The sequence below is a fragment of the Argiope bruennichi genome, chromosome 10 (assembly GCF_947563725.1).
Source record: "Argiope bruennichi chromosome 10, qqArgBrue1.1, whole genome shotgun sequence".
In the NCBI taxonomy this organism is placed as follows: domain Eukaryota; kingdom Metazoa; phylum Arthropoda; class Arachnida; order Araneae; family Araneidae; genus Argiope; species Argiope bruennichi.
Genome location: NC_079160.1, coordinates 97,685,875 through 97,712,220, shown reverse-complemented (window position 1 = coordinate 97,712,220; position 26,346 = coordinate 97,685,875). Strand labels below are relative to the sequence as shown.

Genomic DNA, 26,346 nt, shown 5'->3' with positions numbered 1-26,346 from the left:
ATCTTAAGCATATATTTAAATCTAATATAATTGACACATGCATTTTTTTTCATTATTCATTCATTCATTTTAGAAGCAAAGGAAATTAATCAAATGTTATTTATACATCTGAGATTTCGTCGCCTAAAAATCGTCACAGAATAATGTTACGCAAAGAAACATATTATAACCCACATTCTTTTTTTAACAGAATTAGACTGTTGTTCAACAAGAAATGCTGGAAAAGAGGAGTGTGCACCGATATCAGTCAGGCCTGACGATCCCTTCTATTCTCGGTTCAACAAGACATGCTTAAATTTTCAGCGGTCTGAAATATGCCCGTTTGGCCAAATTGGTAACTATTTATAGAATAAGAATTATTTTTCAAAATCTTTATTTGTGTTTTACTTTAGATAGATAGGTAAATAGATAAATGGATAGATAATCAGATAGATAGATAGATTGTCCGATAAGTAGTTAGGTAGATTGATAAATAGATAGTCAGATAGGTAGTTAGGTAGATGGATAAATAGATAGTCAGATAGGCAGTTAGATAGGTGAATAGATAAATAATCAGATAGGCAGTTAGAAAGATGGACAGATAAATAATCATATAGGCAGTTAGATAGGTGGATAGATAAATAATCAGATAAGCAGTTAGATAGGTAAACAGATAAATAATCAGATAGGCAGTTAGATAGATGAATAGATAAATAATCAGATAGGCAGTTAGATAGATGGATAATCAGATAGGTAGTTAGATATATGGACAGATAAATAATCAGATAGGCAGTTAGATAGGTAAACACATAAATAATCAGATAGGCAATTAGATGGATGGATAGATAAATAATCAGATAGGCAGTTAGATAGATGGATAGATAAATAATCAGATAGGCAGTTAGATAGATGGATAATCAGATAGGTAGTTAGATCGATGGATAGATAAATAATCAGATAGGCAGTTAGATAGATGGATAATCAGATAGGTAGTTAGATCGATGGATAGATAAATAATCAGATAGGTAGTTAGATAGGTAAATAGATAATCAGACAGGCAGTTAGGTTGATAGATAGTCAGATAAGTAGTTAGATAGATATATAGATAGATACCACACATATGATTATTTGAATTATCATCTTTAAATTTCAAACAGTTCTAGTTTTAAAATAAATGTAAATTTAACAAATTTTTAAAGCTATAAAGAGCAATGTTTATTTTTGATAATAATTAGGGGAAATGTGCTTTGGTTGATGCTCTAGAGTTACATGATTTGATATATTTACCAAATTTATATAAATATACTTTAAAAATTTCAATTAGAACTTTAATTTAAAATCAAGCGAGATTTTCAAGCGATAGTTTTCGAAAATATTATTGCAAACATTTGATTTCAACACTGCTTTAAAATCCAAAGAAAACTGCCTCTTTAAGGACTAAAATTTAACTTTATAAATTAAAATCATTCTTATCAAGTCCTGAATTTCAATAATTTCTAAAATAAGTTTCAACGTAAATTTGAACAAAATATTGTATTGTTGCAATGAAATTTGATTCATTTTCATTGGTTCACCAAATATCTAATAACGTAATTTTTTTCATCTGTTGAAAACTAAGACAGGAAAAATTTAAGTTCAGCGTACATGAGGAATCAGAAAGTGAAATTTTACTACCAGAAAAATCAATTTGTAGAAATAAATATCACAAATATATGTAGAGATTTAATTAGTGACCATTACCATTCCACTGTTATACCGAACTCACCCAGATTTCAATTTAGTTTTATTATATTACTAGCCGCCTTTGGCGACCAGCCGGTTCGCCAATCTTAATGCACGTTAAAATTTTAATAATTAAATATTTGATGGAACTCCCATTTTAATTGCTTCTTCATTAAAACATTTTAAAACTTCAAATTTTAATAGTCATATAATTCACTCATAATATTATAAAGGCATTCAGCCATAACGTAATATGTATCTCTCTGATTTTCTGTTAGCTTCCGTAGAATTTATGCTTTAAATTAAAATGGAAATGATTAAACTGAAACAAATATAATAATTTTTTTTTCTGAAACGAAGCATTGTTTTTAAATATGAGTACTGAAAACAGAGTAGCTGAGTATTTAAACCTTATGGGCACTAAAGAATATTTTTTTAAATTTATATAATATCTCAAGAAGTTTTCAACAAAATTTTATCATATTCATCATGAACAGATTGATTAATTAACTATGTTTAGTTTTAAATGCATCAAACATTTAAAAAAATAAACATAATTGTTTGAAATAATCTGTCGAAAACATACAATCAACAAATCAACAATCAGAACAGAATGCGCATGCGTGAATTTTCAACGCCAACTATGGTAACGCAAATGTGTGAATTTTCTACTCCAGTTGGAGTAACGCTATGCAGATTAGAAATTTTTAATTTCCTTTATTCTGTTTTATTTTCATTCAAAAGTACTTCAGAATGAATCTGAAAGATCGATTAATTAACAATGTTTAGTTTTAAATGTATCAAACATTAAGAAAATAAATAGAATCGTTTGAAATAATCTGCCGAAAATTTCTTAAGCCTATCCTCTTTAGTGCGGGAAAAAAAACTGAAGCCGTACTAATTTGGCGGTGGGGAAATGAAAAGATTTTTTTGTCGGGAAAGTTAGTTTTTTATTAATAATTTCAATTCTAATTAAAAATTTAAAAAAGGGACCCTAGGTGCACATTCCCGACCTCCAAGGTATGCATGTACAAATTTGGTAGCTGTAGGTCGAACAGTCTGGCCTGTAGAGCGCCAACACACACACACACATTGAACTTTATATAAGTACTAGCCGATTTTGGCGACCAGCCGATTCGCCAATCTTAATGTTCGTTAAAATTTAAATAATTAAATATTTTATGCAATTCCTACTTTAATAGCTTCTTCATCAAAATATTTTAAAACTTCAAATTTTGATTGTCATATAATTCATTCATAATATTATAAACGCCTTCAGTCATAACGTAATATTTATCTCTCTAATTCTCTGTTGGCTCCCGTAGAATTTATACTTTAAATTAAAGTGGAAAGGATTAATCTGCAATTAATATAATAATATTTTTTACTGAAACAAAGTATTTTTTTTTTTTTGTAATATGATTATTGAAAACAGCCACTGAGCGTTTAAACTTTATGGACATTAAAGAATATCTTTCTTAATTTATGTAATATTTCAAAAATTTGTCAACAAAATTTTCTCCGATTCATCATGACCAGATTGATTTATTAACAATGTTTAATTTTAAATGCATCAAATACTAAAAAATAAAACGAATCGTTTAAAATAATCAGTTGAAAACAGGTTTAAAAAACTACTTAAAAAACGATGGTCTTAAAACTATAAGCATATACAAAAAATATATAACTAACATAAATACACTTTAATTACAAAAGCATACAACGAACCTAAAAAAATTTAAATCGTCCATTGATAATGGTTGCCATGTTAACAATCAGAACACAATGCGCATGCGTGAATTTACAACGCCAGTTACGGTAACGCAAATGCGTGAGTTTTTCTACGCCAGTTGGGGAAACGCTATGCAGATTAGAAATTATTAATTTCCTTTATTCTGTTTTATTTTAATTCAAAAGTACTTCAGAATGAATCTGAAAGATCGATTCATTAACAATGTTTAATTTTAAATGCATAAAACATTAAGAAAATAAACAGAATCGTTTGAAATAATCAGCCGAAAAATATTAAGCCTAGCCTCATTACTGTTGGGAAAAAAACTGAACTCTTACTCATTTGGCGGTGGGGGAAATGAATATTTTTTGGCGGGAAAGTTAGTTTTTAATTAATAATTAAAATTCTAATTAAAAATTCAAAAAAAGGGACCCCAGGTGCACATTCCGGACCTCTAAGGTATAAATGTACCAAATTTGGTAGCTGTAGGTCAAATGGTCTTCTCTGTAGAGCGCCAACACACACACACACACACACACACATTGAGCTTTATATATAAGTATAGATAGATAATGGATTGCACCATACTAATCCAAAATGCTAAGTCATATGACCATAAGTTTGAATAAAAAGCGTGCTGTTGGCATTCGCTCGAGAGAAGAGGATTCTTAGTCTGCGGTAACGATGAGTGTTTAATAATCTTACGCTACGGCGGCAGTTAGTTTTGCTATGTGCAGACATCTTGTTAGATTTCGACCTTTGATGCCATCTAAGTATTTTAACTTCTAACTTTAATGTAATTAACCTTTCCTGTCTTAATTGTTAATGTCCTGTTAATTTTGTTTACTCTAAATAAATTCACTGTTTTTCTTTAAACGCTACTTCTTTTCTTAATCAGTACCCGAGACACTGATCCAAATGGGATTGAATGGGCATTTTGTCCCACCCACTCCTACATATATTCCTGCACACTTCAACTATTAATGGCACTATGAAATCATGGAAATTGAATCCATTAGAAAATTACTGTGCACAATAAAAAGAAAAGGGGCAAAGCTACTAAAATAACACCACTTTAATATCTATCACAATTTGATACTGAAAATTATTTTTGTTAAGGTAATCATGAGCATCAAGTTATGCATCAGAGATTTAATTGAAATAAAGCCTACCTATTGTTCCTGGCCAACATCCGATGCCATAGGATTAGGAATTATTCGGAATGTACACGAACAAAATAAACAGAATATGTTTAAAGCTATTAAAATAGCAAGAAATTATCACATTTTGATGCTTACAAATACTTTTTTGAGATAATCATGAACATTAAGATATGCATTAGAAATTCAATTGAAATTAAATACAACCGATATTTCTACATAACCAACTAATCTACAAAATGCAAAAATGTCGTGTTTAGTTCCTTAATATAGTGAAAACGATATAAGGAATATAGTGAAATAAATGAATATAATGTAATAAAACGAATGAATAATAAATTAAATTCTAACAAAAATAACCTTTTAAAAGTTGAGTCAATACCTGATATACATCTGCAGTTCTGATAATCGATCCTTCACTCAGCTGAAACGTAGAAATTAGTCCCAACGAGTTTCGCCAATAACGGCTGGAACGTAGAAACTAGTTTTTTTGTATTTACATTCAAGCATCATTGTTTTAATAAGATTCAGATGATGGATAGTAGTCGGTAAATGAGCTAAATTATTTACACAATATTCTCCTTTTTTTAGTCATTGTGTGTTTTGAGTAATCGTCTTCATACACACACGAACAGACAGATCGACAAACAGTTTATCTGCCGATAAATTTTAATCAATATACATAAAGATCGAAAAGTTTAGTGTAGAGGTTATACACTAGAGTTTTATCCTCTGAATCATTATTTTCTGAGTTGATCTGCTCATAGACAGACGCTGAAAAAATGATTTTTTTCGGAGTCAAAATAGTTTTATAGAGTATATTAGAATTATTGAGGACGAGGCTTTCAACGTTTCTAAAGGATAGTTTGAATTTTTTCAATTTTTGAATTTTTTACTACAAATTTTTTCAGATGCAAATTAAAGTGAATATACTAGAACGGAATTCTTTTAACAATGATGCTAACATTTCCAAAATCATGTGACCACATGTTTCAATAGATGAGTCTGAATTTCATCATAACATTAAATACATCATTACGTATTGTGTATTAAATTAAATTAAAAAATTTATTAAAAATAAAATATATATATATATATTGAAACAGATAGCACTAAAAAGGGTTGTTTTTTTTTTAATTTTTAAGTAATACAGTATCCATTTTTATAAGATAGCAATTTTGGAAGATTTGAGCACCAATTTCCATGCATGTTAAACTGTTGCTCACCTAGTGACAATAAAACTTCTTTTAAGTTTTATTAAAATTAATTTAATGTTTATTCATACCATCTTATTTTCTTTTACATTTTAGTTCTTTTAATTGAATGGGAGTTTTGATAACATGGCCAGTTCTCTCCCAAAATTTCTAATAATATTTTGCAGCTCCAATAATTACCTTAAGCAAAGCATTGAATTAAGTGTATTGTAAAACATTTAATGAAGCAATCTGAAAAACTTAGATGGCGATTTGTTTACATTTGACAGTTGCCATTCGACATTAAGCAATAAAAGCGTTTTCTATACCATGTATATTCGCGTTTTATGTACTTAGGTGGTGCTTTAATTTCAGCAAAGTTATTTAATACAGCAGATAAACGACTACATATATAGAAATTTTTTTTTCAAGTTTTACAAAATCAAGTTTCTTTTCTGAAACATTTTAGCAATCTACGTTTGAACTTTCATGTAGGGTATAATTTCTTTCGTTTAAGAGAATTTTTCAATTTCGAATTTGTTATCAATTTTTGAATGTTTTCCAAACAAGAATATTTAAACCATGGGCAACAAAATTATAAATTGAATGTACAGTTTAATGTGGTACGACTTTAATTAAAATTCACTTATAATGAAAGGAATTTAAAATAATATATTCTTCTTTTTCTTTCACAGTAAACAGAGAACAAACAAATGGTGCAACAGCTGCTATAGATGGTTCTTATATATACGGTGTCAGTGAAAATAAAGTAAACATGTTGAGAGCTTTGGATGGGACAGGTAAGGACAATTTTTGATTCCATAATAAAACTGATGCTGCAGCATAATCATTGAATTTCAATGTGTAAAAAGTTTGAAAAGCTATTAATTATTGGGCTGCGATTTGAAATTGTTGTACCATATATTTATGCGAGTTCGCAAATTGTACAGACTAACTCTATGGCAAAGGATACCGACATGCTCTGATTGGTTTAAGCCTTGGCATCTTTTTGGCAATGTTTTGCACTCATAATAGTGTAGTTATCGCTTATTTGGCTCAAATATTGCCAAACTGTTTCCGATCTTTGTTGATATTCTTGAATCCATTCCTGAAATATGTGTTACAGAAATGCAAGAAATAAGTATTCAAAAGAAATGTATTAACTATTTATATATTTATAAATCTTAATATTAAGTTAATAACAAATATCAACATTAATAATTAGATTATTAATAACTATATGAATCTAAATATCTTAACAAATATAGCACATTTGCAGATAGACATCTTAGGGCAATAATTTGAATAAGAAATTAATAAATAAATATCTCCTTATTTTATTTTGCATGAATATTCAATAAGAATTATAATGATTTCTATTCCGTTTAATGTCGTCTAAATATCTTAATAAATATAGTATACTTGCATGTAAATATTTTATGGTAATGATTTTAACGTAAAAATTTATTTAAAGTAAAAAAAAAGCTTAATTTTCAAGTCTTATTTTAATAATACTTCACAGAAAAATTGCTACCTGTGCTAATTCTTTATTTACAAGATCTGAAATACGAAAAATAGCTCTATTCTCATCAATCTCAATTATTTTATAATTGTATTCCTCTGGAAGATTTAATTTATCCATTTTGAAAAATGGCAGGCAAAAAAATACGTTGAAAACAAACAGGGTTGCAACAGCTACAGCATAGAAAGTCTGTGCGAAAGAAATCGACCAATCAGAGCACGTCGGTATTCTTTGCCATAGAGTTAGTCTGTACAATTTGCGAACTCGCTATATTTATCAATATATGAATAATGGTTATAAAACATACATAGCTGCGAAATTTTCTAATATTTTTGTTTTTAGGCAGATTAAAATCTACTGATTCAAGCAAATATTGTCTTCTGCCAACTGGGAAGGATCCCGAGGATATTTTTTGTCCAAAAAAGCAAGAATCAGAATGTTTCATTGCCGGTAAGAAAGAGATAAATCAGATATTTCGGTTATTTCGCATCATTTATTTCAATATTCCCCTACTCAGGAATCAAATATTTTCATAAAAGCTAATCTTATAACTTTAAACGAGCAATTCTTGTACATATATAAAGTTATTTCTTGTATCTTGGAAGCGACTTTAACTATATGGATCAAATTTTATATTCAAATCAGGGTTTGCTTTTTATTTAATTGTGACTTCACTGAAAACACGAGATTTTACACACACAATTTTATAACTAATTATTACAGCCTTTATCCATATGCTCTCATGCTGACAATGTCATATAGCGCCATATCGTATATCTTTGTGGTATTTGCATTGTTGCCATAACAACTTACTGTTACCTCATCTTTTTGTGAGATGGCGCTGATGGATGTGAAATGAGGTAAATCTTACCTCATAATGATGATATGAAAAATGTTCATAATACATAATGATGATATGAAAAATATTCATAATACATAATGATGATATGAAAAATATTCATAATACATAATGATGATATGAAAAATGTTCATAATACATAATGATGATATGAAAAATATTCATAATACATAATGATGATATGAAAAATATTCATAATACATAATGATGATATGAAAAATATTCATAACACATAATGATGATATGAAAAATGTTCATAATATATAATGATGACATGAAAAATATTCATAATACATAATGATGATATGAAAAATATTCATATCATCATTATGTGATTCGTATCTAAATATTTCCTCCATAAACACATAGACAAAAAAAAGAATAGCCAAGCGAAGCTTCGGTCTTCCAGATAGTAATGATGAACTATCATTACAATCTTAATAATCACTTTAATTAGCAATCATAATGATGTGATAAACGCGGATATTTAAAACAAACTTATTAATTTTTTGTGACTATTGTACATATTACTAAATTTCTTTAAATTATTATGGATTCAAAATTTTATGAATATCATATTCCTTATCATCACGTGCGTTCCTAATAAAAAATAAAGCATCAGTAATCTTTTTATAAAGAAGAAATATGAAATAAAGAAAATTACCTTTAAACAGAAATTACCTTAAAATATAATTAAAAATAAACGTAAGTGGTTTTTAAAAGTATAATAAAAGAAGATAAAATATATATCGGAAAAATTATTCATAAAAGAAAAAATTGTGGATTATATAAGTGAATTCTTAAAATTTCGTTTTTATCATCAGGATATTTTTATAATTTACTGTTGAGTAATTCACAATTTTTTAACGATTAAATTAATAAATTATGCATCGAAACTTATTGCTTGAAGAAATGAACTTTATGAGCTAAAATATCTCAATATTAAAAACAAATTGAGTTTCCAAATATCTTTTTGGAGTGATTATATGTAATTTAATTTCTTCTGGCCAGGTGATCCACGAGTAAATCAACACGCATCATTGACAAGCATGCACACTGCTTGGATGAGGGAACATAATAGAATCGCCAAGGAGCTCAAACAGATGAATCCACATTGGGAAGAAGAGAAATTATTTCAAGAATCTAGGTTATTATAAAACTTTATCATATCCTTCTTATTTGTATCCTTGTCCAACATCCTTTTGCTTAACACAAAATTAAGATGTTTACAATAGGATTAAATTTCTAAGCTATATCCGCAGAAGTATACTCTGCGATACTTTCACGCATGCTCTCCAAGAAAGGTTCTTATCCCCTCCCCCTCCTCCTACATATACAGTGGGTAAAAAAAATTTCCGTACGTAGCTATGACTGTTAATGAAAGTTTTATTTTTGATACAAACAATTTTGTTATGAAAATGAAAATCTGAAAATTGGTTTAAAATAATTTCATTTATTATTTATGAATATTATAAAGGGAGAACTATGAAGCAAATTAAATAGGTACATTGAGAGAATAAAAAAATGCTACAAATAAGGAAAAAAGGTTTCCGTACCATATTTACTAGAGGTTGACGATTTTTAATCCCGGTTTTAAAAAACCAGTTTTTTAAAGTAAATTTGTGACATTTGATAACCGTTTTTTAAATTAAGTAAACAAGTTTTCCGGAACACCTAGATATTCCTCTTCTTCTTCAAATAAATAAATAAATAAAATAAAATAAGTTATTTTGAATTTTTTTTGGTTGGAACCGATTTGTCTAAGAGCTGAAGGAGAGAGAGAGATGCCAATTTATTAACAAGTGAAGGTATATTTGAATTTCTGTTAAATGAACTAAAAAATTTTAATGAAATAAGTTTGAAATTATTATAGAATTATACAGCTTTAGAACAACGAATTCATGAAAGAAGACAAGTAGAATTAGCTACTCTTTTGCTGTATTTGCAAAATCCACAAAACATATCTAGTTCAGCGAAGAAATCTAGTGCACTTTCTTTAGCTTCAAAAACCGAAATTATTAAGTTATCTGGAAAGATATTGCCTAGATTATTTCCAAATTCTTATGCGGATACCAATTTAGATGAAGAGCAAATGGAAGAATCTACTCATCAGAATAATTTGGTATGTTTTTTTTTAAAGAAGCCATGGAAAAATCAACTCATACGTTTTTAAGAAAAATTTACAAATCCAAAGACACTGAAAGCTGAATTTTCATTATTTGGTAGCGAATAAAAGAACAAAAATCTTGATGTATCAAGATTTTTCTCAAATCAAAATATTTGATGCCATTTCAAAATCAAAATATTTGATGCCATTTCAAAATCAAAATATTTGATGCCATTTCAAAATCAAAATATTTGATGCCATTTCAAAATCAAAATATTTGATGCCATGAAAACTATAATACCAAGCTCATTAGCTAGTGAACTAGCATTTTCAATTTCAGGCAATATTGTGTCCAAAATAAGAACAAGACGTAACCAGAGTTCAGTGGATATTTTATGTTTTTTAAAATTATATTTCTTAGGAGAAATTAAAATTAGTGAAGATAATGCAAATAGAATTTGACATTTTTGTTTCAGTTTTCGTTATTTTGTGTAAGTAATAAGTATATGAAATCTTTATTTTTTTTATATTTTGACTTTGATATTGATTTCGTTTTTTGTTACTTTATATAAATTAAATAAAATATATTTCCCTATTCTTTTTTTTTTTGCCAAAAATTCGAAAACCCTCTAAAACCGGTTTTTTGGAAATATTGAATTCGAAAACCGGTTTTTCAAAAAGTCGGGTTTTGTATGAACCCTAGTGTTTACAAATTACACGAAAGGTCTTTTTCATGCCAATTTGCATTTCATAATCAGTAGGCTTTCCTTTGGCCTTTATCGCAACTTTCAAACATTGTGACATAACCTCCACAAGCTTTTTTGTTGTTGCTTCTGGAGAAATACTGCTCAAGACGTCTTGAATGCCCTTTTGAGTACCATCTTGTTCTTTGTATCATATTTTTTAGTTCACGACTAATTTCTTCCCATAAATTTTCTATAGGAATTAAATCAGGAGACTGCGGAGGGCTGCGAAGCTGTTGTTTAATATGATAGAAACATTACTCTTGATAAATCTTGGAGGTGTGCTTAGGATCGTTGTCCTATTCAAAAATAAAGTCACTTCCAAGGGACAGTTTTTCTTCATTTGTTAAAACGTTTTGTTTTAGAATGTCAAGATACATGTGCCTATCCATATTTCCTTCTTTAAAATATAAATTTCCGTCACCAGCAGCACTCATATCATGTTCCCTCCATCACTGTGCTTCACAGTTTCTCATAAGTTCTTAATTGACATATGCTGCTTTGATTTCCTCCGATTTCCTCCAGATCATAACTCGACCATCTGACCCATGGATATTAAATTTTGATTCCTCACTAAAAAGGACAGATTTCCATAAATATAGAGGCCTGCTTTTATGTTTCTTTGATAATTCAAGACGCTTTTTTCTGTTGCAGAGATTCATAACAGGCTTTTTAAGGGCTGCATACCCATTATAATCTTTTTTATTGACATTTCTCCCTATTTGAGGCGCGATAATGTTATAATTAATGTTGTAATCAATCATGAAATCAATTGCAAGTTGAGGTCCACTAATGATGATTGATTATCTTGTACCTCACACCTTATGCAAGTGATTTCACTTCAGAGGTCTTCTAGATCGATCTCTATCCTCAAATGTTTACAGCTCACGTTATTTTCCAATAATATACTGCACTGTAGACTTTGGCTTGTTAGTGATCTGACGGATTTTTTTCATAAATAATCCATCTTTTCGCAACCGAATCACTAACTTTCGAATGGCTTTTTGAATTCAAATTATAAGACGATCAGCTACAAATTGGAATGAAACAACTGTTGCTATGTCGTGTTCTTCACTTTGACAAACCATCAAACTTCGAATATTTATTTCGGGTCAGTTGTAGAACATGTTCAGGAAGAATTTGCTTATTGCGTACGGAAACGGTTTTTTCATGACACTTCGTCATTTATCTTAAAAATTGCAAAAAGACTTACTGCGTTTTGTAAAAAAGGGGGAATTTATTATGAAACTCCCTTTAGTGTACAAAGATATAAAGCAGAGATTAAAAATTATGCTAGTTTATTTTTATTTTAGTCTTCCTTACGGAAACTTTTGTTACCCACTGTAGTTATGGATTTTGAGAAAAGCAGGGCATGGACAAGAAATAATTACGAAATATAGATCTTTGGTGTCAATTCAATCATTTTTACTGAATCTAAAATGCTAACAGGTATTTTGGACGTCGTTTTCTAACCAATTGAAACCAAAATTGCAGACAGAATTGCAGTTGTGACCAAAAGATCAAATATCGAAATCATTTCGTTAACATTCATGTAAATGAGTAAACCAAATAACCGCCAACCTTTGCTGCATTTGATTGAAGACTTGATAAGAATCTACATTGTGGTGATAAATCTATGGGTCAAATTTTATCTGTGTAGCTGTTTATATTTTATAGGGATTGATTTCATTTGTACTTGAACAGATAGACAGAGAGAATCATATTGCACAATAAGAAAACAACTAAATTGTAACTAATTTGTCTCTCAAGTTATTTCTAACGAATGCTGCACTAGTAACTTTGCCAAGAAACTACGGGAATCTCTTAATAAAAATCTGAAAAAAAGAATGATGTCGCCTTTGCCCATTGAAAATGTAACCTTAATCTAACTCCACAACGTCATTACGAAATCGTTTTTATTTACCATATTCCATATAATTGAAGTTTAGATAATAAAAGTATTGTTCTTTCTCTCTAATACATAAGGATATATTTAATTACTATTTCTTTCCATTTCAGGAAAATTGTTATTGCCGAATTCCAGTGCATCATTTATCAAGATTTTTTACCAATCATTTTGACCCCTCGCATTATGAACGAATTTGATATAACAATAAAAAAAGGTTCAAATGGCACGCTTTTCTTCCCTCTTGCTGTCATTGCTGTTTGGCACGAATTCGCACATGCTGCCTTCAGACTTCACAACATGGTACCGACTGACATTGGTTCGTTGAAACTTCGGTTCAAGGACACGTTTTCGAATCCTGATTTAATCAGGAGAGGCCATACTTCTGATCTAATCAGAGGCTCGCAACACGTTCCTATTGAGAAATTCGATCGTTACATGATCAAAGATCTTACAGATTACTTATACGAGTAAGTATTTTATGAGATATCTTGCAATGATGTAAAATTCATCGAATACCTTCCATACATTTTTTTTCTGTAAATTATCATCACTATTTGAATGTTTAAAAAAATCTAATTTGGAACAGACGAGGTGAAATAAAGAAGAATTGCTTAAAACTGAGAATTAAATATTAAACTTAAGGTTTCATTAAACCAGAAATAAATTTTAACTTTAGTTTTAACCAATATTTGGCACATGTGATGCTCAGTCTTCGCATAATGGTACCATTGGACATGAGTTCTCAATTATCAGCAATTCAAGAAAATGTTCTTTAACTCTAATCAATTGTAAAAAAAATCTAAACATCCACAGTGCAACATCAAACATTCACAGTGCATTCTTATTGCGGAATTCAAGATAGATAATTGTTCAAATGACTTCGGTTCATACAATTTTTTTCAACGTTTTTTCTCTTAGGCTTTTCTTAAGTTTAATTCATGATAATTAATTATTGTGAATTTTTTAATTCAATTAAAACATCTGCTACAGCATCTACATCACTCAAAAGAAAATGTTTAAATGAATTAGAAAACTACATATTTAATTCACCAACAAGCATACTTTATTTTTATATACTTATAATAAAGCTCAATGTGTGTGTGTGTGTGTGTGTGTGTGTGTGTGTGTGTGTGTGTGTGTGTGTGTGTGTGTGTGTGTGTGTGTGTGTGTGTGTGTGTGTGTGTGTGTGTGTGTGTTGGCGCTCTACAGGTCAGACCATTTAACCTATAGCTACCAACTTTGGAATATGTATACGTTGGAGGTCTGGAAAGTGCAACTCAGAGCGAATTTTTTTGAATTTTGAATTAAAATTTTAATCAATTAAAAATTGAACGAAATTTTGACGTTTTTCAGCTATAACTGCCTAAAATACAAATAGCACAAAATTGATTTTTGCATCCAGTTAAAGCTAAAAAAATAATCTTTTTAATGATACAAATGTTTTAACCTACAAATAAAATTTCTATTTTTAATGAATGTAATCATATTTTTCAGCAATTCATTTCGTACAAAATAAAAATAAAATTTAATTTGCAGCACATCACGTGTGCATGGGAAAAAATTAACTTTTATCAACGCAATGCCTTCACATTGACAAAAGCTGAAATTAAAAATAAGTTAAATATTGTGGCCAATTAAACATATAAAAGTCTAATTTTCAGTGCCTGTCTGCACGAAATTAAATAAATATGAGATGTATGATTTTTTATTAAAAAAATTAAAGCGGGAAAAAGTTTTCCGTCACGTTTTAAAATAGCTACATTATTATTTCGATATTTCAGTTTCATTTAAGGCAAATAGGGTTTAATATATATTCTTTCAATTCAGGGTCCAATGGCTAATTTATAAACTTTTAATAATAGAAATACATGTGTTAAAATAGTCTAAATGAGATAAATAATTATATTTTATGTAACTTGAGTCAAAAAATGCCGAAACAAATTGCAAACTTTTAACTTCTATCTAGATACTCTGATATGTGAACTAAATATTCTGTACAAAATATTCTTGAAACAAGAATATTTTCAATTAAAAGAATTGAACTCGAATCAACTAAATCTGTGTTTAAAACTGATTGATTTATTAAAATTTGAATATCGCTATTCAATAAAAGCAGGAGATTTTTGACCACTTCATCGAAGATGATACCCCAATCAGCACCCAGGACTTCTGAAGACTGATTGGCCTAAGATTATGAAAATGTTGATTATTCTAAATTTGAATATCACTATTCAATTAAAACGGGAGATTTTAGACTAATCCAGAATAAAATCGATCTATGTGTAATTGCTGTCTTCAGATTTGCGTATCAAGTACCCTCCAACTGATTCACGATACTGATCTCGCCGTAACCGATGATTTCTGTTGTAGACATGAAATGTCTCTGAGGCCTTTTGTTCATTTAAATCATAGGTTCTCAAAGTGGTCCATGTGGACCCCCAGGGGTCCATAGGAGACCACTCGGGGGTCCACGTAGACGTGAAAAGAAAACAGGGGTTCACAAGTTGTAAGTGGGGGTCCACGAAAACTTTTCTGGTTTTCATAATAAAGAACAATAATTTGGGCTTTGATTTACCTATCAACGTAGGCAGGTAGCATCATTCACTAGGTAGGTACTCGAAAATATTCGAGACTCAGTTCAAACACAGAATTGAATAGAACAATAGATAATAGTACAAGTGTTCGGGCAGCAGGGGGTCTACCGAAAATAGTAAAACTTTGAAAGTGGTCCACGAGAAAAAAAAGTTTGGGAACCTCTGATTTAAATAAAAGTTTTATCATTTCATCAAACGATTGTTTTCAACATGTATATTGTTCAAGTTGAAAAACAAGACGCAGCATTCAAGTAACAACAGTACTGGAACTGTCTACGACTGAGCTTCAAAACTGTATACTTTCGTATCTTTTACTGGTTTCTGGGGAGATTAAGCAGACTTCATTCTTGAACCATATGCCATACAATACGAGGGGTGATCCAAAAAAAAGTTTGCAAGCAGCAGCATTTGGAAAGTAGAAATAGTGGATAGGATTATTGTTACCCAGAGTGGAGACAGATAACATTAGTTGTCTTAGACCGTTCGTTCGAGCAGATAGTGTTAGCATTGAGATCTGAAACAGTGACATACGTCTAGAGAAGTGGTCTCGCACGGAGGTGTAAGCCGTGATACGATTTCTATATGTCAAGAATGTGTCCCCATCGGAAATTCACAGACAAATCTTTGAAGTGTACGGGGGCGAAGCAATGAGTCGACAATAGGTGGCGAAATGATGTCATTCTTTTGAAGCGGGCAGAGAGATTGCTGGAAACGTTTAGGTGGGAGGTCTAGAGCCACCCCCCCCCCTCCGACACAAACAGTCCCCATTTTGGCTTTCAGTGACTATTTACTTTTCCCGGCCTTGAAGAAACACTTATCCGAAACAGGGTTCGTATAATACGGTGATGTTCAAAAAGGTGCCGAGAACTGGTTCAATAGCCAGTGATCTGATTATTACCAAGACGGGTTAAACAAATTGGTCCAGCGGTGTGACAAATGCCTCAACAGGTTTGGTGATTATGTAGAGAAGTGGCCGCCACATATGTCTCTTAATTACCATTTGTATTTTGTGTCTATTGTTACTAAAGCATTTTTCCTTTGCCTTGTAAACTTTTTTTTTTGGATCACCCCTAGTATTTTAGTTCTGTTGCCTCGAATGGTATATTCGATAGACGGTCGTATACCAACCAAGCTTTCTTTAATCCCCTTGTATAGTGTAAATAGTAATCCTAATATGAATGACTTTGAAATATTTACATGTAATATCATGAAATATTAGAAACTATTCAAGCTTTTAATTTCTTTTAACGAAGAAACGTGTCCACATCATTTGAAATTTTTAATGCAATTAACGTCGTATTTACATTTTCGTTAACATATATTGGGGTGTCCCATAAATGTCTTTTTTTCTTTTTTAAATGAAATGAATACACGACATTTATTGCTTTACTTAAGAACCGTTCTTCTCTCTCAACCGCTTTTCCCATCTCTCAGGAAGTCTCATTTTTTCCTTTCACCAATTTTATTTCGACTTGTTTGTAAAATATTTATCGAGGCGTATTTTATTTTCGTTAACATATATTGGGGTGTCCCATAAATGTCTTTTTTTCTTTTTTAAATGAAATGAATACACGACATTTATTGCTTTACTTAAGAACCGTTCTTCTCTCTCAACCGCTTTTCCCATCTCTCAGGAAGTCTCATTTTTTCCTTTCACCAATTTTATTTCGACTTGTTTGTAAAATATTTATCGAGGCGTATTTTATTTTCGTTAACATATATTGGGGTGTCCCATAAATGTCTTTTTTTCTTTTTTAAATGAAATGAATACACGACATTTATTGCTTTACTTAAGAACCGTTCTTCTCTCTCAACCGCTTTTCCCATCTCTCAGGAAGTCTCATTTTTTCCTTTCACCAATTTTATTTCGACTTGTTTGTAAAATATTTATTGAGGCGTATTTTATTTTCGTTAACATATATTGGGGTGTCCCATAAATGTCTTTTTTTTCTTTTTTAAATGAAATGAATACACGACATTTATTGCTTTACTTAAGAACCGTTCTTCTCTAACAACCGTTTTTCCCATCTCTCAGGAAGTCTTATTTTTTCCTTTCTCCAATTTTATCGGGACTTCTTTGTAAAATATTTATCGAGGCGTATTTTATTTTCGCTTACGGATTGGATCCGTTTATCGTGGAGGAAATTTTTTTAATGACAAGTGCAAGTAATAGTGGAGATAAATCTGGTGAGCATGGAGGATGCGATAGAATATCTTAACCAAAGTGTTAAAAACTCTTTGCTTACAGTTACTGCAACTTGCAATTTTGCATTGTTGTTATGGCAAAGTCTCAACGGTTTCCCAATTCTGAATGTTTTTCTTTTACGGCGGCTTTCAGTTTATCAAGTTGCTTGCTGTATTTTTCATGATTTCACTTTGAGGAAACAGTTCGTTCTAGAGTACATATTTCTAATTTTTAAATAAAATACTTCGGTTATTCCTTAAAGAGTGCCAAAAGGTAACACATTGAGAAAGTCCACTTCCATAACTGTGCAGTTTCTTTTTGAAGATTAACTACCTTAGGGAATTAAAACATACAGGGTGTCCCAAAAAAATGTATACACATTTTAGCAGCTGATAACTAAGTTATTTCTTCTTTCTTTACGGACTGAACCCATTAAACCGAGTGATGGCAGACAGACTTGAATTTGAAGAAAGGAAATTTATTCTAAAATGCTACTGGAAGTATGAAAATGCAGTAGAAGTGCAAAGACAATTTAAGAGGGAGTTTAACAAAGAACCACCTACACAAGTTACCATCACTCGAATTAGAGATAAGTTTGAAGCTGATGGAACTGTTCAGGACGTCCATAAACCTGCAACAGTTGTTCAATTGAGGGCACCATTGAACATGAATGTACGAATATCCCAAGGGAATTGGTCCATCATGTGTGCTATTCCATCGCTTCGCGTTGTCAGCAGTGTCTGGAGCAGAACGGACATCAGTTTGAGAACATGCGATAACAAGACAATAGAATGATATTTGTAGAATCATTTACATGTTGAAAATTATTTGAATTATAATAAACCCCAAATTTACAATTATTTAATGTGTGTATACATTTTTTGGGGACACCCTGTATATCATAAAATTTTATTTTTAAAGATGTGATAATTTTATTCTTTATTGCGATTTTTTTTGGTTGTGTTATGACATTTTAATGTAATAGTAATTTTTCGACCACATCTTCCTTCAAATAGCGTGGAAATATTTTTATTTTATATAACGTGCTTAAGTTGTAACATAAAAATATAACATTTACTCATTTAAATTCCTACATTTATTAAGATTTTAAAACACGTGTAAACTGAATACTTAATGCTACTAAGTTTTATTGTGATCTGATCTGCCTTCAAATTTCTAGTTAATAGAAATTCGCACCAACATGATTTACGGAAATTTTTTACCTAATTTAATAGTTTATTAACTACTTATTTTAATAGTTCTCATGATAAAGCTTCAAGTAGAAAAATTACTTACTGAATTTCAAAAATAAATGGTTGAGGATTCGATGATCTCATGTATGGCAGGCATATATTTGCCTTTAAGTATACAAGAAGAATCTATCTCAGTCCTAAGGCTTATCGACAAGACTTTTTTAAAAAGTGAACTTTTGTTTGATCAAAGCATTGTATGTTTGGCCTTTTATATTTGTTATATGTTTCGCTTTTTTTAATGCAGGCAACCTGGAGTGCGTTATGGAGAAGATTTAGCAGCTATAAATATTCAGCGGGGCAGAGATCATGGAATCGCTCCCTACGTAGATCTCGTGAAGTTTTGTTCCGAATTTACCATTAACATAACATCTTTCGATGATCTTGTCGAATTTGAAATGATGCCGGAGGAATATGTTCAACTTCTGAAGCAACTTTATGAGTAAGACACAATTTTTTTTTGAAAGATTTTTTATAGTTTGAAACAAAGTTGCAAAAGGTAAGTCGTAATATGATCGGACAGAGATTTTTTTCTTTTTATTTTGAAACTTCTGCTTTAAAATATAACTCTCCATGTCAAACATTAAGTTTTGGGTCGACATACCACATCTGTATCCAGTGAATTATCAAAACTGCGAAATTTCGTAATAACTGCCATAGATTTCCTTGTTATCAAATAATTGTGACAAAATAGAAATGATAATCTAATTTTTAATGATTTCTCTTCAATTTAGAGATTCATTACCAAAGCGAATAAGTAGCACAACTTTCTTTTCATTAAAATAATTTGTATACACAAATTATGGTCAATCTGATTAATCAATTATTATTAATAATAATCACTCAATGTGATTACATTAATTTACTTTTTATTGATTATTATTAATAATTACAATCAATCATAATGTTACAAAAATTTTAATCTGAATCCGATAATCAACATTTCCGATGAGATAGGTGTACAGTGAACTGAGTCCAACAACTTCAGTAATAAATAAAAATTCCTTCTTAAACACTCAGACGCGTACTTACAGAAATGGAAACACAGTCAATGGGTTAAAAAAGAAGCACTTAAGTAAACAGAGTAACGCACAAGCTGAAAATCGACAGTAAATAACCGTAATGACACAAAATGCTCAAAGAAAACTCCGCAGAGGAGAGATTTCACACGACTATTCAAGCTTATCGTCTGCTATTCTCCATTGAGAATTGGCTTGAGCTAAACTCGACTATGGACTGAAGTCTCGGAAGATGTCGGCTAAATCAGTGCTCGTTTAACTATCTCAAAGCTTTTTATAGTTTCCGTGACGCTTTTTATAGTTATTAACGGAAGATGTCGGCTAAAAGATATATCGTAACGTATTTGTGCCAATGTTTATGTAGTATCCAGGAATCTTCGATTTATCAACAAAGTCGCCAAAGTTGGAGGTGATTGAAGCGGAATCCCTTCAGAATCTATCAGAGCCAACTGTAAAACTGTTTTTCTTATGGAGACCCACTAGGAAGCAACATTGTGAATTCGTAAAAATATTATCTATAACATATACATTAGCTAAAAATTAATATATAAAAGAAATTATATATATATATATATATATATATATATATATATATATATATATATATATATATATATATATATATATATATATATATATATATATATATATATATATATATATATATATATATATATATATATATATATATATATATATATATATAATCTAAAAGTGTTTTTTGGTTGCAAAATGAAAACAGAGAGTCCCAAGTAGCGCAGCCTGGTGTATAATATTGTTCAATATTGTATGATATAGTTATATTCGATGATATTGTTATTATATAATATTAAATATTCAATAATATTATATAATATTGTAATATTGAAGATATTGTTTAATATCATACAGTAAGTACAAGGTTTGTGTATTACTAATATACAAAAACTGTTAAGAGAAGTAATAAGAAGAAAGAAACTGGTATGGTAAACTGAAAATAATTTTTGAAATCAGATTCTGAAAATGTCATGACAAATCTTTCATAGCAAAAGAAGCACAGCGGTTCATGAGAAAATCTCAGTTTATTTCAAATAGGAAGTCAAATTGCCTTGAAGTATTTACTTTTGTATGCGTAGACTATAAATGTTCTGGTCACTACGCGAAAAATAGCTCACATTCAAGCATGTATCTGATAAATAATTGGATGTATGCCTAGAAAGTATTTCCAAAGAACTCTTGTTCAAGTGGGTTTAAGGCCCATTGTATGTTTTCACAAATAGATTTAGAAGGTTACTTGGCAGGTGGTGGTATTCAAAGACTTCCTAATTTTACCATTTTCAGGGGAAACAGCATAAGATAATTAAGAAAAGGATTTCCATAGAACCATATGTGAGTGGTTCTATGGCTAAATCTATCGCCAACCAAAGTACTGAACCACATGCATTGAGCTGAAGATAGATTAAATTTTGCAGTAAATATGAGGAAGTAGACATTTTTTTTCACATGCAATCATATCGTACTCTCTTTGTTATCCATCACTAGAAACATATCACGTTTCTTTCTAGATAGGAGTTGCGTAGAATTGGATGCCGGATTTATGGTATTACGCTTACGAAATATTGTAGTTGACAAAGTAGTAAGTAGTGATGATTGCAGGTGAAAAAAAATGTTGACTTCCTCTTTGCAAAATTTAATCTATCATCAGCCTACTACATTGTCGACTATTTAGTTGAAATAGCAGGCAGGCTTGCAAAGAAAGGAAGCAGCCTAGCGACTTCATCTTCTGCTGAGCTCACATACTTAGAACTCTTCTCTCAGGCGAAATCCCTAAATCAGAAGAATTGGATGGTACACCCTGCTCATGATTGGTATAAGGCCAATAAGCCGGGCCAGTCCTTAATTCTTCCTTGTGATAGAAAACCCAACACTTGCCTGTCGCGCCTTGCCAGTGGTTACCTTAAATGTCTTTTCTTTTCTCAGGGTGAAAATTCTTACCCTCTTTGTCCGAAATACCGCCAACATCAGGCCACTGCCGAACATATTCTAGATTGTTTGGGATTTCTTTGGGGAGAAATCTGTTCTTCTCCTTTTTGACTTTCTTCTTGTCAACGGATATTTGGATTTGGTCTGACTAAGTCAGACTATGGAGATTAGCAACAGCAGCAACTGTTTAATTGTTCATATCTTTGATTATAAAACTGAGCCTTTATACAGACGAAGTGACTAGTTTTATGATTTGAAGTAATATTTAGATTTACTTTGTTGTTGGTCAAAACTCTTGGAGGATTTCGGGATCATAATATTGGATTCGCAGTCTCTCTAAATATAAATTTTATTCATCTGTTAAAAAAATCCATACCTAAAAAATATATTGTTTTTAAAGCACAATGATAATGCTATAGAAGACTAAGCTCTTATTTTAAAATTATATTATCTCTTGAATAGCGAGGGCATGAATTCAAATAATCCACACAAGAATTTTGCATTATGGTGTTCAAAATACATATTTGAATTATTAAAGCAATTCCTATTTATTACTTTCTCATATGCGTACCATACAGAAAGTATAGTAATTGTCAAAAATTCGAACTTCGAAAATTTTGATGAATCTCCATGTTTTAGACAACCCCGAGTTCAAAATATTCAATTTTGGCATTGTGTCTGTGAACACGATAATTTACAAACGCGTTGAATTAAAAGAATGGTATTTAGTATATGAATTCACGATCAAATTCGTAACTTTTTTTATCAAATTTTGATTAAAATCCGCTTAGAGGAAGTTAGTCTGTTCTATTGTTCATATATAAGTTAATACATATAATATAAGTAATGAAAACTAAGTTTACAATTATTACTAATGAAAAAAGCTAGATGGATAAAATTCGGTACTGATATTTAATATTTATAATGTAGACTCTTATCAAATTGTGATTCAACTACAATTTGGGGTTGACCCTTTGTCAATCAGCAATTTCAGAAAAAAGTAAACCGGCGTCCTGGCATAGGGTAGCGCGTCTTCCCTGCGATCTGGGCGTCTTGGGTTCGAGTCCCGGTTTGGAAATGTTTGTTCTTCCTGTTCTATGTGTGAGTGTGCCCTCCTGTAAAAAGGAGTTGTGCAAGCGAATGAGTGATGCGTGAGTAGTCAAGTCGTATTCTTGGCCCAAGTTGGCTCTATGATAAAAACAAGAGGCGCTCCGCCTTAGGCTTAAATCGGCTGTTTTCGAACAGCGGGCTTGTCCGTGGTAATTGCCATAAGAAACAACAACAGAAAAATGCAAACTCGATCACTCAGAAAAGCAGTGACTTAAATGTATCAAATTCGTTATTGGATTTTACAACCAAAATTGTGGCTTTGTGATAATTTTTTTTTCCAGTCGGTTAGGAAAAGCACATCTAAGTCACAAATGCGTTTTTCGGATACTATTAAAGCATTCCAAGGTTTAATCGCTAAAAAATTCACCAAGGATGACATGATTGATTCGGTAAAAATGATAAATTCACGCCAAAATGTTAATATTTCGTAACTATTGTATGCCAATGCCATGCAAAGCGTTCTCTGTCTTACTGAAGGTTCACAATTACTGAGAAGAGTAGGGAATAATATATTAGAGGATGTGTAAGATAGAAAGTTTTCTGGAGACCACTTCTCCTGGTATTAATTTATAAATAAAAATGATTTAGTTAATATAGTCAAAATTTAATACAGCGGAAATTATAAAATGCACATGAGCACAAAATATCCAACAATATTGTTACGATACCTTAGCGATATTATCTCGGCATTAAAAATAAATAGCATCCATTTTGAACAAGACGTACAGTATCTTTGGTAATAAGGATATATCCTAATGATATTAATTTCTGTATTAGAAATCTTCTTAGAGACCTGGAAAGGTATTTGTTGTAATGAAATCCATGCACGTTCGTTGATCACAACTTGATGTTCTTGAATTTTGTTACATCCATTTAATTTTAGAATGTGTAGCGGATAGTTATGAGCGAGGATCGAACCTGTGATGCTAGTGTCTGTAACCGCGTAACATAAGCACTAGACAAAAGTGATCACCTCTGTCCAGAGGTTGTTAACTGGCTTCTGAAGCTAGTGCCACAATATTCCCCCACCAGTGAGTCGGTGGAGACGAAAGATTTTATCGCGCCAAGTGTTACGGCGAGCGTTGAACGTATTTATCGCGCCAAGCGTTATGGCGAGCGACGGCGAGTTATTACTGTTGCGTCAAGTGAGTCTGACGACTTTGGTTGCTGCTGGTAGGTGGTGCCCCGACAGCTGTACGAAGGTTGAATGTTCTTCATCCGAGGTCACCAATGTAGCGATTATTATGAGCGAGGATCGCCCCTGTGCCGCTAGCGTCCGTAGCCACGTAACATAACCACTAGACAAAAGTGGTCACCTCTCTCCAGAGGCTGTCAACTGGCTTATGAAGCTAGCGCCACAAATGCGTTTTGCATCTGAGAGTAAAAAAAGTATGTAAAATCACATTGGAACACATGACAACATGCATTTACAAGTCAAATATCACGTATTGTTATTTTTATCAGACGAGACTTTAATGACTCATTTCAGATACGTGGAAGACGTGGATATATGGGTTGGAATACAACTGGAGAATCACATGCCTGGCTCAATTCTTGGTCCATCTGCCGTTTGCGTCATCGCCAAACAATTCTACTTCTCCCAGAAAGGCGATCGACTCTTTTTCAATCATGAAGGATTGTTGGCGCCCTTCACAGCAGGTAATATAAGGCATTTTTATGTGACACGCTAGAGTAGACAATTGAGATCCGCCTGGAAATAGAGTCTGTGACAGAAAATTAAAAAGGAATTTATGAGAGGAAATAATATTATGATTTTTTTAAAGAAAATTTCGGTATATATACTTTAGAAAATAAAATGTCTGCCTCAAAAGGATTTTTTTTTTTTTTTGAAAATTAAGTTGATTTTGAAGCGAGATGTTTAATATTAATTCTCGAAACTATTTTAGGTTAAAATAATTTTCATGCCATTCAGAAATTAAAAAAGAAAAACGTGTTTTCACCAATTGAAATCATGTATTTTGTATTTACTTAAAATTTACTTACTTTTAATAATTTACTTTAAAATATTCTTACTTTTAATAATTAAAATTTATTTGAAAAATCAGAATTTAATTTAAAAAAGATGTTTAATTTTTATAGAATACCCGAAAATTAAATTTTTAATTACTCTATGAAGTCATAGGATCTGATTATTTTGAAAAAAATCATGCATCCTAACAAGAGACAAAGGTAAAAGTTTGTAAAAAAAAAAAAAAAAAGACTTTAATGTCTGGGACAGTTGTGTTCAATTTTAATTCTTTATTGAGAGACTTATGAATATCAAACTATGTATAAAATTTTATTAAAATTAAATATAACAAATATTTTTCGCAAGCTGCCAAATAGGCTAAAGGATTTAGGTAAAGGATTTTTTACCTTTCCATTTGTATTTTCGTTTAATTAGAATATTTCTTGACTATCAATCATTTATTATCATGTGAGAACATGATGTTGTTTTGGTTGGGGGCTATAAAGCTCGAAATCGCGTAGGCAATGAATATTGGAGCTCGAAATCGCTTAGGCAATGAATAAAGCATAAATGGCAATTTTCCTCATCATCTTTTAATGGCATATATTTTTTTGCTTGCCTTTGCCAGCATTGCATTATTATTATGCATGCTTCTTGGAAAGCAAATGCGTTTTTAAAAGGTAGACCTGCTTTTACGAGTATTGCTTTATTATTATTATGTTTGCTTCTTTGATAACAGATGCGTTTTTAAAAGGTTGACGAAGAACTATGACATCACACCTGTTATTTCATGATAACTTGACATTTGCGATCGTAGATTTCATTTCAGTTTTTCTCTAGCTTTAATATTATCTTAACATTCTAACGTAATTCTTTGTAATTTGTTGTTCTTTTCATGGGTTTCCTGTGTTATTCGATAAGACTATGAGTGTTCACTAATCCGATGTCTGATCATTGGAATAATCAGAAATATTGTGCGGGATATTGTATTTGAGTACTTGATGTCTACATTTCAAATATATATGACCCGGACAGAACGATTTTATATCACTGAAAAGTTCCGCTATTTATTTTTCTTTTATTCAATTTTTTTTCTTGAAAGACGAGTTCATTAATGTTAATTTATTATTGTTTCATTTTAGATCAGAGAAGTACAATTAAAAATACCTCCCTTGGTCGAATCTTGTGTGACAACACTAATATTAGGCACATTCCGAAAAATACTTTCTTTCTCCCAAGTGCCAAGTAAGTAAAAAAACACACACGCACTTTTATTAGAAGATTCTTTGAAATGCTATGAAGTGTTTTAGACATTGGATTCTTTCCTTAAT

The 26,346-nt window shown here is 30.9% G+C and overlaps 1 protein-coding gene across 1 annotated transcript in view; it reads left to right on the top strand.

Moving 5' to 3' along the window:
* Nucleotides 1–26,346, top strand: part of LOC129989477 (peroxidase-like) — a 48,828-nt gene that overhangs the window by 16,022 nt on the left and 6,460 nt on the right. The window contains exons 5-12 of the mRNA XM_056098039.1: nucleotides 191–334; nucleotides 6,482–6,586; nucleotides 7,651–7,758; nucleotides 9,179–9,314; nucleotides 13,037–13,393; nucleotides 19,203–19,397; nucleotides 24,536–24,705; nucleotides 26,158–26,260. Coding sequence (XP_055954014.1) covers nucleotides 191–334; nucleotides 6,482–6,586; nucleotides 7,651–7,758; nucleotides 9,179–9,314; nucleotides 13,037–13,393; nucleotides 19,203–19,397; nucleotides 24,536–24,705; nucleotides 26,158–26,260 — 1,318 coding nt within the window. The remainder of the gene's footprint in view (nucleotides 1–190; nucleotides 335–6,481; nucleotides 6,587–7,650; nucleotides 7,759–9,178; nucleotides 9,315–13,036; nucleotides 13,394–19,202; nucleotides 19,398–24,535; nucleotides 24,706–26,157; nucleotides 26,261–26,346) is intronic.